General features: G+C 36.7%; 1 protein-coding gene across 1 annotated transcript in view; it reads left to right on the forward strand.

The window, feature by feature from the left end:
- Positions 1–15,319, forward strand: part of TGFBI (transforming growth factor beta induced) — a 56,046-nt gene that overhangs the window by 16,645 nt on the left and 24,082 nt on the right. The window contains exons 3-7 of the mRNA XM_081315614.1: positions 9,314–9,378; positions 10,523–10,680; positions 11,572–11,736; positions 12,546–12,692; positions 12,836–12,977. Of these exons, the coding sequence (XP_081171740.1) occupies positions 9,314–9,378; positions 10,523–10,680; positions 11,572–11,736; positions 12,546–12,692; positions 12,836–12,977 (677 nt within the window). The remainder of the gene's footprint in view (positions 1–9,313; positions 9,379–10,522; positions 10,681–11,571; positions 11,737–12,545; positions 12,693–12,835; positions 12,978–15,319) is intronic.

Raw genomic sequence — 15,319 nt, forward strand, 5'->3', positions numbered from 1 at the left:
CCGGGGAGTACATAATCAAAATTCAAATGATCTTGACAGGCCTAAACTAACAAGAATGAAATTTAACAGAAATAAATTTTAAGTCCAACATTCAGCAACAAAAGAATAAAAAGCAGGTGGGATAGGTGAGAGCAAACTTGGCAAAAGTATACGTGAAAAGGATTTAAGTACCTTGTTGTAGCTTGAATGTGAGCCAGCATGGTTAAAAAAAAGCGTGAATGCAATCATAGACTATAGGAACAAAGTAAGACTGGTGAGATCATGAGAAGTAGATTCTCAACTTTTATGCTATATATGTCAAACTTTGAGTACTTAACTGATCATAGATGTTTCATTTGAAAAAGTACAATGAAAAACTGGTAAATGTCCAGAGGAATTGCTGTAAGGAGTGACTGAAGGAACTTGGGTATCTTTAGCCTGAAGAAAAGATTAATAAGGGGTGGCTTGTATATTTTATGCAAAAGATGGAACTTGATGCTCTGGATGGCAGAGATGTATGTAATTCTAGTGTCAATCTCTTTGGATTCATTCCTTACTCCCCTCCCTCCCATTTTCTTGCTTCATGTTTTGATAGGTTTTTTTCCCTATGAAACACCAGCAACAACACAACTATATCTATCTATCCATCCATCTATCTATCTATCTATCTATCTATCTATCTATCTATCTATCTATCTATCTATCTATCTATCTATCTATATCTATCTCTATATCTATCTATCTCTATATCTCTATATCTATCTATTGATATATAGATATAGATATATAGATATATAAAGGTATCTGAAAGGCATCTGAAACAACTGAGACATTCACAGAATGTCTGGAAAATCCTTACTTGGGTCATAACAGTTAATAACAGTAAATTTATTAAAGCACTTAATCACCAATATATTAAAAACATTTTTGGACTACTTATTTCTTGTTCCACCACAAATTTTAAGCAGTTGTTAAATCAGAATTGCTACCCTGTAGCAGATTTTTAGTTTCCACTTATATATACTGATCCCTAGACAAGAGGTCTTTCTCTTACAGAACAAAAATGTGAGGGGTTTTTTTAAAAAAAAAACTGTAGTTATGGGTTTTAATTAAGTATTAAGAATTGGTACACAAGTAATGTATAGCAATAGCAATAGCACTTAGACTTCTATACCACTTCATAGTGCTTTACAGCCCTCTCTAAGCAATTTACAAGTCAGTATATTGTCCCCAACAATCTGGGTCCTCATTTTACTGACCTTGAAAGGATGGAAGGCTGAGTCAACCTTGAGACAGTCAGGATTGAACTCCTGGCAGTTGGCAGAATTAGTTTGCAATACTGCATTATAACCATTGTCCCATCACAGCTCATTATATATGGTTCATTAATAGCATAAAACTTTTTAACTGAAGATGAAGATGGCTGTAAACTAGTGTTTCTCAACCTTGGCTGAAGACGTGTGGACTTCAACTCCCAAAACTCCTCAGCCAGCGTGCTGGTTGAGGAATCCTGGGAACCGAAGTCCACCCATCTTTAAACTGTGAAGGTTGAGAAACACTACTGTAAATCATTGGGAGACTTCAGTAGTTGCAATATACTACGTTTAGACATACAGACAGAGATGATAGACAGCTAAAAGCTTTGAGCAGTGAAATGGGAGATAACTTAAATAGAACCAATTATTCAGAAGAATGATGGGTTCATCTTTTCTTTTAAGATGGACCTGGACTACCATCTATTAAGGATATTTTATTTTGTAGACTTCCATGTTGTTGACTGAAACAGCTCCTTCCATAGAAGCTATCATTTATGTGCAAGCAATTATGTGCAATTGCTCCTATCCTGAGGTCTTCCTGTCCTATGCATGTACCATAGAGATCAAATAAATCTTGCAACACTTGTGGACAATGTAACAATAAAGATAATAAAGTTCAGAGAAATTGGTAAAAATACTCATGCCAAGTTATCAAAAGACAAAATGTTTGTAAGATTCACAGCTTTGAATCCTACCTAAAGCTAATCCAAACATGAATAGCTTATGATACCTGTAACACGCTAGCAAATTTCAGATTAAAGCAAGTTTTTCAAGATAGCTTTTCATACCTTGAAAAGAAAACACATATGATAAGACATGTAAACAGTATGTAGAAGGGACTGGATCGTTGTTCTGTTTTAAATGTGGATGTAGGTTTTTCTTACTTCCTTGTGCTTATCTTTACTAGAAAACCACATTTGCATGACAAGCACAAACACTCTCTGATTTCAACAACAAAAAGACATTGTATGAAAGTCTCTGAAAGTCCTTGACATCTCCCCAAAAGGAGATCTAACTCAACATCTGGAAGGTACAAGTAGAAATAGTCAATAGAAAAGGCAAAGGAAGCATTTCCAACTCATTCCTATATTATGTCATGAACTATTTTTCAGACTACTATGACAATAGGTAATATAATTCCTTTTTTTAAAATTGGTCACAAACTTAGGAAGGATATTTGGAAGTGGTTTGCCATTGCCTCCTCCCTGCGGCTGAGGGGGAATGACTGGCCCAAGATCACCCAGCTGGCTTTGTGCCTAAGGCAAGGCTAGAACTCTCTATCTTCTGGGATTACTAGCTTGATGCCTTTACCACTACAACAAACTGATTCTTTTCATGATCTCTTTAAGTATGCTAATTATTCCTTATCATTTGAACTTACTAATGCACATAAAAGATTATTTCCTGATTGTAAAAAAATTTTGATTGTGGATTTCCAGTCTCAAAATATCAGATTGGTTCCTCTCTTCCTGAATTTTAACAGTGGTAATTTGTTCCATCTCGATGACCTTTTCAGCTAAAATGGAACACAATGTTATAAAGAAATAAAGTATTAATAAATAAATTAATAAAGTATTAATAGGAGTTGCTGATAGTGTTGGGAGGCCCTTCCCTCCAAGAGCATATCAAGGGACTTAATGGAAGAGGATGTGAATATTATGCTGCTGGAATTGTTCTGGTTTTCTTCTTAGTGTTTTTAGGGTGTCAGATGGAGATATATTTTTAATCCTATATCTGCCCTGTCAAGCTCCTGGCATCAGAATTCTAGAAATTTCAAAGTTTCTGACATTTGATTTACTGATATCTAAATCCCTACTAAATACTAAATCCCCACTTCCTTGCTGTATTTGAAGTGATTGAATTCTCTCAGCTTGATTCAAATAGAATTTAACTCACCTGGTTCTTGAAAAGGCATAAATCATGCATTATTTTGCCTTGGCTCTATCAGTGTTTGGAATGGGTCCCTCAGGAAGTATTGAAAATCCAAGGTCACTCTTTGACAAAAGTAGAGCACTTTGGATTTCAAAATTAGGGTTCAGTTAATGCTGCTTGATTGCTTTGTTTTTAGCTAACTAATTCTTCAAAACAAAAGGGAAGAAACCTTATCTCAAATATTGGAATATAATTAATTATTTGGTAGGAGATGTATTTGTTTTTACCTAAAAATTGCAACACTAAGAAGAAAATCAAAACAATTCCAGCAGCGTAATATTCACATCCTCTCCTGTTAAGTCCCTTGATGAAACATAGTGAAATATAGTCTTTCACTATCCTCCTTTTCCTATAATACATAAAGCTGACTTCTGTATCCAGAGATTAATAAATGTGGTCTTCTGTTTAAGTCCCCATTGAGTCTAGTGCTGGTTCATTGGCACAAATACAAGTGATATAAATATAAATGTTTGCCACCATGAGGCTATCTTCCCAGTTTTGCATTTGAGAAAAAGCAAATCTGATTGTAAAATGTTATCAGAGATGCAGTTTTAAACATCTGCAAAGGAGAATTTATATTTATAGTGATGATTAAAGCACAGGCCATAAAATAAGTTACATATAGGTAATATGGATTCAAATCTCTTCTGCCACAAAGCACTTTAACCGCCATTAGTTAAACTATCTCAAAGAGCTGCCATGATAATAAAATAAGGGATGTTATTATTTACAAGATGTGTTTGGACTGTGATAGAAAAGTAAGCTAAATGTCCAATTCTTTAATACCGAATGCCTTTAGGCCATTTCCCAAAATGTTGTTTTTCCTGATGTTTTTCATAACATCAAAGGAAGATGAGCTGATTTTGTTCTTCTTCCAAACCCTTGATTTGCTGGATGATAATATCATTGCATTTCTCCCTTCTGTCACCACATGTTGTGCTCTCTCTTTAGCCCATAGACCTGAGAAAACCTGAAGGATAAATTTCATGATACTATCTGGTTATAAAACTTCCCACAAACCTATGTGTCCTCTGATTCACTTGACAGTCCAGAGTTATCTTTGGTGTGTTTTTATTTTGTAAAATGAGCAATCATTTTGCTGTTTGAAAGTTGTCTCTGAGTTCTTTGATGCTCAACCATCATTTGTCCTTCTCTGATAAAAGTCCACTAGCTGCTGTACTCTTGTGCTTGTCTAAATGCTATCAGTAATGGAAAATACTTGAGCTTTCCTTTGTTCCACATTCCTTCATTCTTGCCTGAACAGCCCTTTCCTTGCACTGGTTGTTATTATGACTGAAGAGTTATGCTAAAGCAGTTTGAAAAGGACTTTTTGAATTTAATTAATTCAGTGGGCTAGATTGAGGTGGGGTGGGGGGGACACAGGCAACTATTTTTTACTCAGGGACTGGGTTTTTTTTAAAGCCAGTTTCCAAGGCCTATGGGGACAGAGCAGGGCAGCATCAGACTCTGATGTGAAAATAGACATAAAAGGCGAGGATTAGTGTAGCCCTGTTACTTTTACAAAGAACATGGTATTCCTGGGACATTCCCAGTTTTAGAATAATGTTGTATTTGGAATTAGACTGCATGGAGAAGTAGGCTTGCGTAACTCTCAGTATGTGTTTGGATAAGATGTTGGTTTAAGAGCATTGGCAACTAAAATGATATTACAATATTTTATTAACTGTATAGTGAAAGAAGAACTCTATGTAGTTAATTATGTAGTTTTTCAAAGCTGGATGTTGAAGGAGCAAATAAGGAATTATTTTCCCTAATAGCATCCTTATATTCTTTTAGATTTTACTCCTGGCTGTAACAGAATGATTTAGTTTACCAGGAATGACATAGGTCTGTAAGAATTCCATCCCACATAAATGCAAACAAGAATATCTTTGCTCAGTGGTGGGATTCAAATACCTGAACAACCGGTCCTCATATTTGATGCAGGCCTGGGCCTCCGACGCCTGCATCAAATATGGTGGGCTGTTCTAGGTCTGAGAGGACTCCCCCAGGCCTCTGAGGCCTAGACTGGACATCTGGAAGCCAGCCGGTTCTCCAAATTCAGGTAAATTTAGCTACCGGTTCTCCCGAACCGGTGCGTACTGGCTGAATCCCACCACTGCCTTTGCTCCTAGATCACTGTAAAAGAGACTTAAAAAAATAAAGTAGCAGGTAAGCAATTAAGACACTTCTAGAAGTTTTGAATGTCAACTTGCGTCAGCTTCAGCCAGCATGCCCACTAGCAAAAGACTATTGGTTTGAAGTCTAAAACAATTATTGGACACAATATTCCATATTCCCAGTGTATAGGATAGTTACCATGGCTATCTGTATGCTATTTCATCCAGTTTCATCTAATTCCATACATTTCTCTGGTTTGTGTTTGACAGGGAGGGCTGCCCAATAACTAAAGCATTAATAAGGATAATCAAAGACAACACTTGGGTCTGAGCTATACAGGGCATATGGGACATTGGAAGCCAGGAGAATCAGAATTCAGAAGGCCATTGCTTAGTAGCAAACTGAGAAAGAAAGCAGATGTCAACCTTTCAAAGTAAACCAGAAAGGAAACGTGATCAGTTAAGCTAACTGTATTTTATTGTAAGACTACATTAACTGAATCTTGCAAGTCTGAAAGTACAGATTTCCTGCTGTCTCTTATTAGCCTGATCTATTAGGGTGGGACCTTCCTAGGTTTCTTTCTCTGACCATTAAGCAACTGAGGGCTCCTCCCTCTCTTGTCTGATTGTTCCCTCAGAGATATCACTTCCCCTCTTCCCTCAAGGTCATTCCCACCTACCATTCCAACAGAAAAACCAAACAGGAAAATGGGGCAGGGAGCCAGTTGATTCTGACCCAAATATATAGTCTGTGTGCCATCACATCCTTCTTCAGGAACAAACTATGTGAAACTCAGTTTTGATTTGACATGAGGAACTTACCATAAAAGCTAAGATAAGAATTCAGCCCGTAAAAATTTCTCTTCTACCTCTGTGTAACATAACTAGAACTAGGAATCCAAAAGTTTTTAACTACAGCTTAGCACAGAGATAAGCAGTGTCTTATCTTTTGCAGGCTGCTTATTCTGCAGCTGAACAATAATAGCAATAGCATTTAGACTTCTATACTGCTTCACAGCCCTGAGAGTTCATCTGAGAGTTCTTACTGTTTAAAAGGACATTTTTTTTTATTTCTTAGGAAACAAAGTTAATAAAAATGTTGACCACTAGACTAGATAATACTGTTTTGAGAAACAAATCCGCGAAGGGCTTCTGTTTATCTATTCATCCAGCCAGTGATATAACTAGGATAATGGTTCAAGCTGAGTGAGCAGTGGTGTAACAAATAATTAGCCATAAGTAAATCTGCTATGCTTTGAGGACTATTCCACACATATGGGGCTCTTCAGTGTCAACATTTTCCTTTCTATTACCTCTGTTTTTCATTGAGATATTTATCTAGGCTAAGTAGTGACCCATAAAGATGGAATAGAATAATAATGTTGAGGTACAACTGTCTATTTTGTGTATGTTTGCCTCAGATTTATTTCTCAATAATATGTGAAACCCTGCTAATATCAACTTAAAGATAAGCAATTTCTTTTTAGTCATTTATTCCCCAAGGCTCTGTGCTGTCAATTTGCAGTTGATCCACCAAATCAAGCAAAGACTTCTACTGAAGAGTTCAGACTGCCCTCCTAAGTTTGTATACATTAGGTTACTAGCCAGTTAGTAGCAGCTCATTAACACCCATTTCTCTATAAATAAGCCTTTGAGAAACAACATCCAATCTTGGGAAGTCTTGATGCCGAACTGTGGCTGAATTCTCTATTAATCATTTCTTTATGTTTAATTCTGGTTTGAACTAAAAAATCTGTCTAGACCATTAAGGGTGTGTTTATTTGGTTGCCAAATTGGGCATATAAATGCATATATCTGTATATCTTAAAAAAAAGTTAGTGTGAGGCTGAAAAGTGTACCAGTGGGAGGTTGAGAGCTCCAAGCATCAAAGAAAGCAAATTATTTTAAGCAAAATATTTCCCATATGGAATATATATAAAGTCTAGACAATGAGTCAGGATTTTCCTAGGTAACCTTTTTTGGGAAGGTTGCAGAACAGACTTTATTTCTATAAACGTAATACGTGTTTAAAATTTAATTATTTTATTTATTTATTTAAATTATTTAATTATTTTAAAGAATTTTTTCTCATCCTGCAGCATGCTAAAGGTCAAATCATAAACTGCTGCCATCCAATGACTCTTCCCTATTTCATGTACAGATACATTCCTATATTTTACATAACATTTTAACCCAAGACTGCATACTTGCTTTTGAGTTAATCCTATAGGTTAAATCCACAGGCAATACATTATTCTCTGCAGTTTTGTCACTAAGATTACATTATCTGCTTTTCTAAAAGTTGCAGAATCAGAAGTTAATATTGGGGAAAGATGAAGCTTTTTTCCTTAAGAAAAAGGAAAGCATAGTTTTATTTTGTTTAAATAAATAATAAAATGCAGTTGTTTTTTTTTAAAAAAAATGTTGACTTCTATTTCTATATATTGTCTTTTGCTATAAGGCAGAGAAAAGACAAATCACCAGCAGCTGTTAAATATGTCAGAGGCAACTCATTAGTTTGATCCCAGATCATTTTTTTTTTCAAAATTAAACCTTAAAACATAACTAATTGGCCTGGCTGCTTATTTACAACACAGAGGTATGTTCATTGGCTTATTTATTTACCTGCTTGGTCATAATACAGTTGGGATAGCCAGTTGAGTTCATTCAAATTGATACAAGAGAATGAAAAAAAAATCAATCAATCAATTCCTGGTCAAGTAGGCTGGTCAAAGAAAGCAAAAATTGTCTCCCAAGGAGAGAACTATTATTCTAATACTGGGGGCTTGATGAAAGAAAACATTACATAGCTCGTGAAGATAATAAACATAACAGAATTATGATATCATCCAAACAATGATTAAATACAATGTAGGAGCCCAGCAGATACCAAAGTAGCTTAATCTGCTAAAAAATTCACTTCGTTACTTTTAATGTAGTTTACAGTCGATTACCCTGATATACATAGATGAAGTAAAACTTTTTAAGCTTTAGGAAGATGCAGTGAATAGGTGTATATTTAACAGTTAGAAAACAGCAAATGATGTTAGCTTCAGTGCACATATTTTATGCACATTTTGCTTAAGTGATACCCCCTTAGTAGATCTTGCACCCCAATATGGCAAGTGAATGTCAGACACAAAAGATCAGGACTACACATGAAGATCTAATTAAACTGATTTATTGCTAACAATGCATGTACACAGAAATCTACTCAATTAACAGTTAGTACTATCTTGGTGTTAGATAAGGATTCAAGAGGGTTGGACTTAGTCTAGACTCTAGGCTGATTCCTCTTTTGACTCCGCCCCCAGGTTCTGCCTCTTCTTCTTTTATAGTGAAATACATTGATTTTTCAGTTTATCTTTAGAATGCCCCCCACCCGCAAGTAGTGTATAATTTTTCAATTAGCTTCACTACACAGATATTTCTCAACTTGCCAGTCATCTTTCCAAATGTTTTATATGACTTTTCAAAATGATAGGTCAATACAGACTGATCCAACTAGACCAGACATGTCAAACACAAGGCCTGGGGGCCGGATCCGGCCCGCAAAGTGTTTTCATGTGGCCCATGAAGCCATCCTGGAAACAGTGAGGGAACGGCCCCCATTGCCTTGGCCCTGGCCCAGAGACCCTCCTTCTGCCAAAGACCCTCAGATCTGTCCCACTCCTGCCCAGGCCCCCATAGGCACCCTTGATGCGAATGATGTAGAGATGGCCACGTCCACCCAGTAGGCCATACGCACTTTAGCCACGCCCACCCAGTAGGCCACGTCCACCCTGGCCATACCCACCCAGCCCCCTGAGGGCAACTGCAATGCTGATGCGGCCCTCAATGAAATTGAGTTTGACACCCCTGAACTAGACTTAATTTCAGTCAACTTTCACTGTACCAATTATGCCAGATGGTAACTGAAGTTGTGGGTGATTAATCTTATTATGCTGTGTATGTTTCTTAATACAGGGTGGTTGCTTATGAATGTTGCCCTGGATATGAAGAAGTTCCTGGAGAAAAAGGCTGCCCAGCTGGTAAGTATCTGTCTGTCTGTCTGTCTGTCTGTCTGTCTGTCTGTCTGTCTATCTATCTATCTATCTATCTATCTATCTATCTATCTATCTATCTATCTATCTATCTATCTATCTATCTATCTATCTATCTATCTTTTATCTATCTTATGGCACAGAAGAGCAGCCTGGAGTGAAAAATGAAACCTGAAAATTGCTTGCTATACATTACTCTTCCCTACCTCCCACCCCATGTTTTCTTCTCTATGGAATTTCAAATGTGTCTGCAATTGCAAATGGATGTTTAAAGAGTAATAAATTGTAGGAAAACAATGGAATGGGAAACAGTGAAGTCTCATTCTCCTTGCTGCCCCTCCACCCACAAAGTAATATTTTTAATTTAATTATCTGGTCCACAAAAATCCAGATAACCACTAGATAGAAGAAGAGGGATTTCTGTATTATCATCTTAATAGTTATCTTGATTTTTGCAGAGCAAATATGGTATGCCTACACAATTATACCCATGTTCATGCAAAATACCATTTCCCACTTTTGTTTTTCTTTTCCGTCTCTGGATTAAAAACACCAATCAAGCTAATTCTAGGTCTGTGCTAAGAACTGTAATATGTGAAAAAAATGAATCAATTCAATGGGTTGGATTTAGACTTACTTATTTTTTGAGAACTAAGAATCCTGTCTAATCTATTTTATTGACTTCAATTGGCCTCACTAACTCTCAGAACAAACCTATTGCTTAATTATTGCTTAATTGTTTTATTCTAATTGAGAAATGACTCTAACCTAACCAGAGAGCCAGTATGATATAGTGTTTAAGACATGAGACTAGAAACTGGGAGTTCTAGTTGCACCTTAGGCACAAAGCCATAGCTGGATGACTTTGGCCCAGTCACTCTCTCTCAGTCCTAGAAGGAGGCAGTGCTAAGTCACTTCTGAATTTTTGTCAAGAAAAATACAAGGACTTGTCCAGGCGGTCACCAGGAATCAATACTGACTTGAAGACATCACAGAAAGAGAACAAGAAAAAAAGAGAGAGAGAGGCAGAGAGAGAGAGAGAGAGGGAGTGGGAGGGAGAGAGAGAAAATAGATTTTGTTCTGAATCTACTATGCCTTTGTTAAAGAAAAAAATCTTCTTTATTTTTAACAGCTTTGCCACTTGCCAATCTTTATGAGACACTTGGAATTGTCGGAGCCTCTACCACTCAGCTCTATTCTGCCAGCTCTAACCTGAGTGCTGAAATCACAGGGCCTGGCAGCTACACAATCTTTGCTCCCACCAATGAGGCCTGGGCATCATTGCCTGCTGTAAGTCTAGGGCAGCTGCATTTTGCTCAATATGGATGGAATTCCTGATGTGATATGTCAGGATCATAACCAATCATTATGAATACAACTAAGAATAAATAGAATGTGAAGAGGTTAGATCCAGAGTCATGCCTGTATAATGAAACATTTGCTCTGTCTTTATAAGAAATATTGTTTAAATATGCCTGACGTATTTTTTTAAACAATATGAGATTAGGTGGAATTATGTAACTTATGTGCAGCAAATATGCGGCTGTAACTATATCCACTCCAGGCTCATGAAAGCTAAGATCAAGTTAGACTGCAAAAGAATGTAGGAGAGCCAGTGTCTTCTGCAGAGGGACAGGGACATCAGATTAACTAAAGCAGTGTTGTGGTATCACTTCACAAGCTTTCCCCCTTTCGTACACCTGTTGCAGTGTTGCACATCTGATTCAAAATGTAAGAGCTTGTGGCATAATGCTGCTATCAGTTTTTTCATCATTCTAATGAAAGCAACAAAATTCTGTGAACATTGTTGCTCTGGGCTGAATATACAGTTATTACTGTACCCCTTCCTACTTGGAAAGGCAGAATTTCTTTTCACAAGGGTAAGCCACCTCAACATAGTGCCTCCAAATTATTCTGTCATTAGCCATGATAACTGAGAATTAGGGTAGTTGTACTTTAATACATCAAGTTGGAAAAGGAAGCAGATATAAGAAAATTTTCTGTTAAGAAAAAATGTTGAGATAGCAACTGCTGTTTTGCTGGCAAAGCTCTCAATTCTCACTCTAGGGAAGCTAGTACAGTTCCCCACCTCCTACAGGCAGAAAGCAGATAGAAATAGTCACGTAAAGTACATAGGATGCTCAGAACAGCCAACTCTTTAATATGATTTCTTGATCTTAGGAAGTGTTGGATTCATTGGTGAGCAATGTCAATATTGAACTGCTAAATGCTCTGCGATATCATATGGTGAATAAACGAGTCCTAACTGATGAGCTAAAACACGGGCTTTCTCTCCCTTCAATGTACCAGAATATTGATCTCAAGATTCATCATTACCCAAATGGAGTAAGTATCTGGTAAATGTACAAATACAGCTGGGCATGGACTTAACGTAGACTGGATGAAGATAAGATTATTCCATTCCTACTTGGGATGGCTTAATAATGGAGCCAGTTATATTAATATAAACTAGCTTTCTACAGCATGATAACCAAAACAGGCAGACTACAGAAGGGCTGGCTTTTTATTATTGTCTTTACCTGGAGTTTCTACCATGAAGAAACCCTTTAAAGAGATTTTCTCATACCCATTATGATGAATACATACAGCACTCCTCATACTTTTTGGAATGCAAAGATTGAAAGAAACTAAGCCTACCTGCCTTTATTCACATCTCCTTGCAGCCATGTAATATTTTCATTATAATGTATAATTTAAAAGGAGACTGCTAAATTACATTGAGAGACAAGGGTGAAGACCTCTACTCTACATAGGTAGGTTTCTATTATTTCAAAATGTAGGGTGAATATAATATAAATTATATGAAGGAAAAGCAGTGAATTATGTATGCATCAGTTTTTTTAAGTTCAGTGTCTTGTGTTTAGATGTTTGTGTTTCGAGTAAAAAAAAGTTTGAGTAAAAAGAGGTTATTTGAATTATTGGTCTTTAACTATATGAGTTTTTATTAAAGTGAATTTATTCATTTATAAATAGCTATTTGTAAAATCTATCGGATTCTTCAAAATATTCTGTCAGATCAAGCAATCTTGAGATTCATTCTCTTTTAATGATAACCTTTCTTATGTTGTGTCATCCTTCAAATCAATATAGATATTTATATTCATTTCCATTTATTCCTGTCCTGCCAATCCCAGATTGTGACTGTGAACTGTGCTAGATTACTGAAGGCTGACCACCATGCTACCAATGGAGTAGTCCATCTGATAGACAAAGTCATTTCTACAACTTCCAACAGTATCCTGCAAGTTGTAGAGATTGAAGAAACTCTTGAAACTCTTAGGGTAAGCCCATCTCAAATGATCTCAGTCTTATTTCCTTACACCAATGGTAAGTGAGATCACTTTCTTGTGTAATTGTGTAATTGGTAACCTTATTAGATTTATTCTAACGTAATCAATTCTCTTTCTTTTCCATTTATTTAAAGGCTGCTGTGGCAGCTGCCGGTCTGAATAATCTTTTAGACAGTGAAGGTCAGCTTACATTATTAGCACCAACCAATGAAGCTTTTGAGAAGATTCCTAAAGAAACACTTAACAGAATCCTGGGAGACCCAGAAGCTCTAAAAGGTAAATAACCACAGTCTATCCATAATAATTTTTAATTAATAGAAAGTCTGTTGCTTTCACCAGAGATTTGAGTCTGTATGGAAGCCATATGTATTTTTGAAATTTACTACTGTTAATTCCTCTTTATTCTCTTGAGTTACAGTGAGACAGTAAATGATGGTCACAGGTGAGAGGAACTGTATTGAGATATAACATATTATCCTGAGGATTAGGAATGGCCATTTAGCTTTCATTATAATTCATTTTTTCAGAAAGATAAAATCATGTTTCAACATTCTCTTCGCAAAACTGAATCTTCCTTTGAATCACGTTCTTTTAAGATGTCCTTGTTTTCATAAGAAATAAATACTTGTATGGGAAAACTAATCAAGTTTTTAAATGTTACAAGCATTAATATTAACTTATAAAGGCATGTATAGTTTGAGATCAGTTTATCTGATGTATCGTTCATGGAGAATGTTGGTCTTTCTCAGTTATGAAATTCAATAGATTTTTGTGTGTGTGGTGAAAACCTTGTTTAAACTTCTAACGAAATTGCATTGTATTTCTACTTAGTGAAAGTAATGTATGTTTGGGTGTAGATAGTGTGTGTGAATGTAAATACACCTATGTGCATGTCATCTATAACCTAAGGCAACATTCCCTATTTAAAAATGGGCTGAACATCATCTCTAGGCTTTTCACTCACTGGGAGAAATGAAAATGCCTTTGGGTTTTAACTAGAAGTTCTAAATAAAGAATGGGGCCACCTATTTTGAAATCTAATAAAAGTCTAATCAAGATGTCTGTTCTCACCATCTAGAGCTTAAAGAGGCAAAATCTTTGATAGTGTTGCCTCTTTTTTCTCTCTGTTCAATTGTTATATCAACAAGTTATATAGGAATGAAAGGGAACCTGACTGAAGTAATAGTTTGCATGACTCTCTGCTATGGTGGTAGTTCTTCCTAACTCTATTTTGTCTTTTGGTGTATTGTGTTTACATGAGTCACTGCTTTGGTGATGGTCCTTTTCAACTCTTCTGCTGACTTTAAGACAGGAGTGGAGAGAGGAAACCATGAGAAAGCTGTGTCAGCACTGACTCATTACCAAGAAGGCAGACGCAGGGGGAACTGGGCAATATGGTCAGCACTTTCTATGGGGAAAAAAAGATGAACAATAGCAATCAGCATGTTAAATGATGTATTTGATGATCAGATGGGCCTCAGGAACCTCTGTGATAGCAAGCTGTGTTTTATACATACATACATATGTGTGTGTGTTAATTATTGTATGTATATGTATGTATGTATGTATGCGAGCAAAGTGTGATCAGAGCTGCCGTCTCTCTATAAATATTGGTGGGGTTGTGTGTGATGCTGGCTTTGTTGCTGTAAGCAGGTTGGTTGGCTGTGTTGTTACATCCTGATTGGATGATGGAGTTATTGTTTGCAGCCAACTAACCCGCTTACAGCAACAAAGCCAGCACCACACACAACCCCACCAATATTTATAGAGAGACGGCAGCTCCGATCACACTTTGAACGCACAAGCATGAAGCCGAAGACACCAGCCTGAAGATGATGAGTGGGACCTCATTGAAACGTCGCCAAGACTCTCAATCTTACATGGGAAAAGACCCGAATATACGCCAAGACCATATATATATATATATATATATATATATATATATATATATATATATATATATATATATATATATATATAAGGGACGTGGTGGCTCAGTGGGTTAGGACGCTGAGCTTGTCGATCAGAAGGTCGGCAGTTTGGCAGGTCGAATCCCGAGTGCCGCGTAGCAGAGTGTGAGCGCCTGTTACTCGTCCCAGCTTCTGCCGACCTAGCAGTTCGAAAGCACCTAAAAATGCAAGTAGAAAAATAGGGACCACTACGGTGGGAAGGTAACAGTTTTTCGTGCGCCTTTGGCGTCTAGTCATGCCAGCCACATGACCACGGAGATGTCCTCAGACAAGCACTGGCTCTTTGGCTTTGAAACGGAGATGAGCACCAGCCCCTAGAGTCGGAAACGACTAGCACACATGTGCGGGGGAACTTTTAGATTTTTTGGCTTGCTAACAAAGAATAAAGGGAGACTGATATGATCATTTCAAACGTATTTGTTCTCATCAGTCAGCTACTGCCTGTAGATGGCCTTGGGCTAGGCTGAAACAGGAAATAAGATTTGCCCCATGTCTGGGACTAAGCAAGTGTATTCTGAATGCTTAACGAACATTTATATATATATATATATATATATATATATATATATATATATATATATATATATATATATATATATATATATATATATATAACACTCATTCATTTCTAAAGCCAAAGTATAGTAT

This window comes from Vipera berus, assembly GCF_964194415.1.
Source record: "Vipera berus genome assembly, chromosome: 2".
Lineage (NCBI taxonomy): Eukaryota > Metazoa > Chordata > Lepidosauria > Squamata > Viperidae > Vipera > Vipera berus.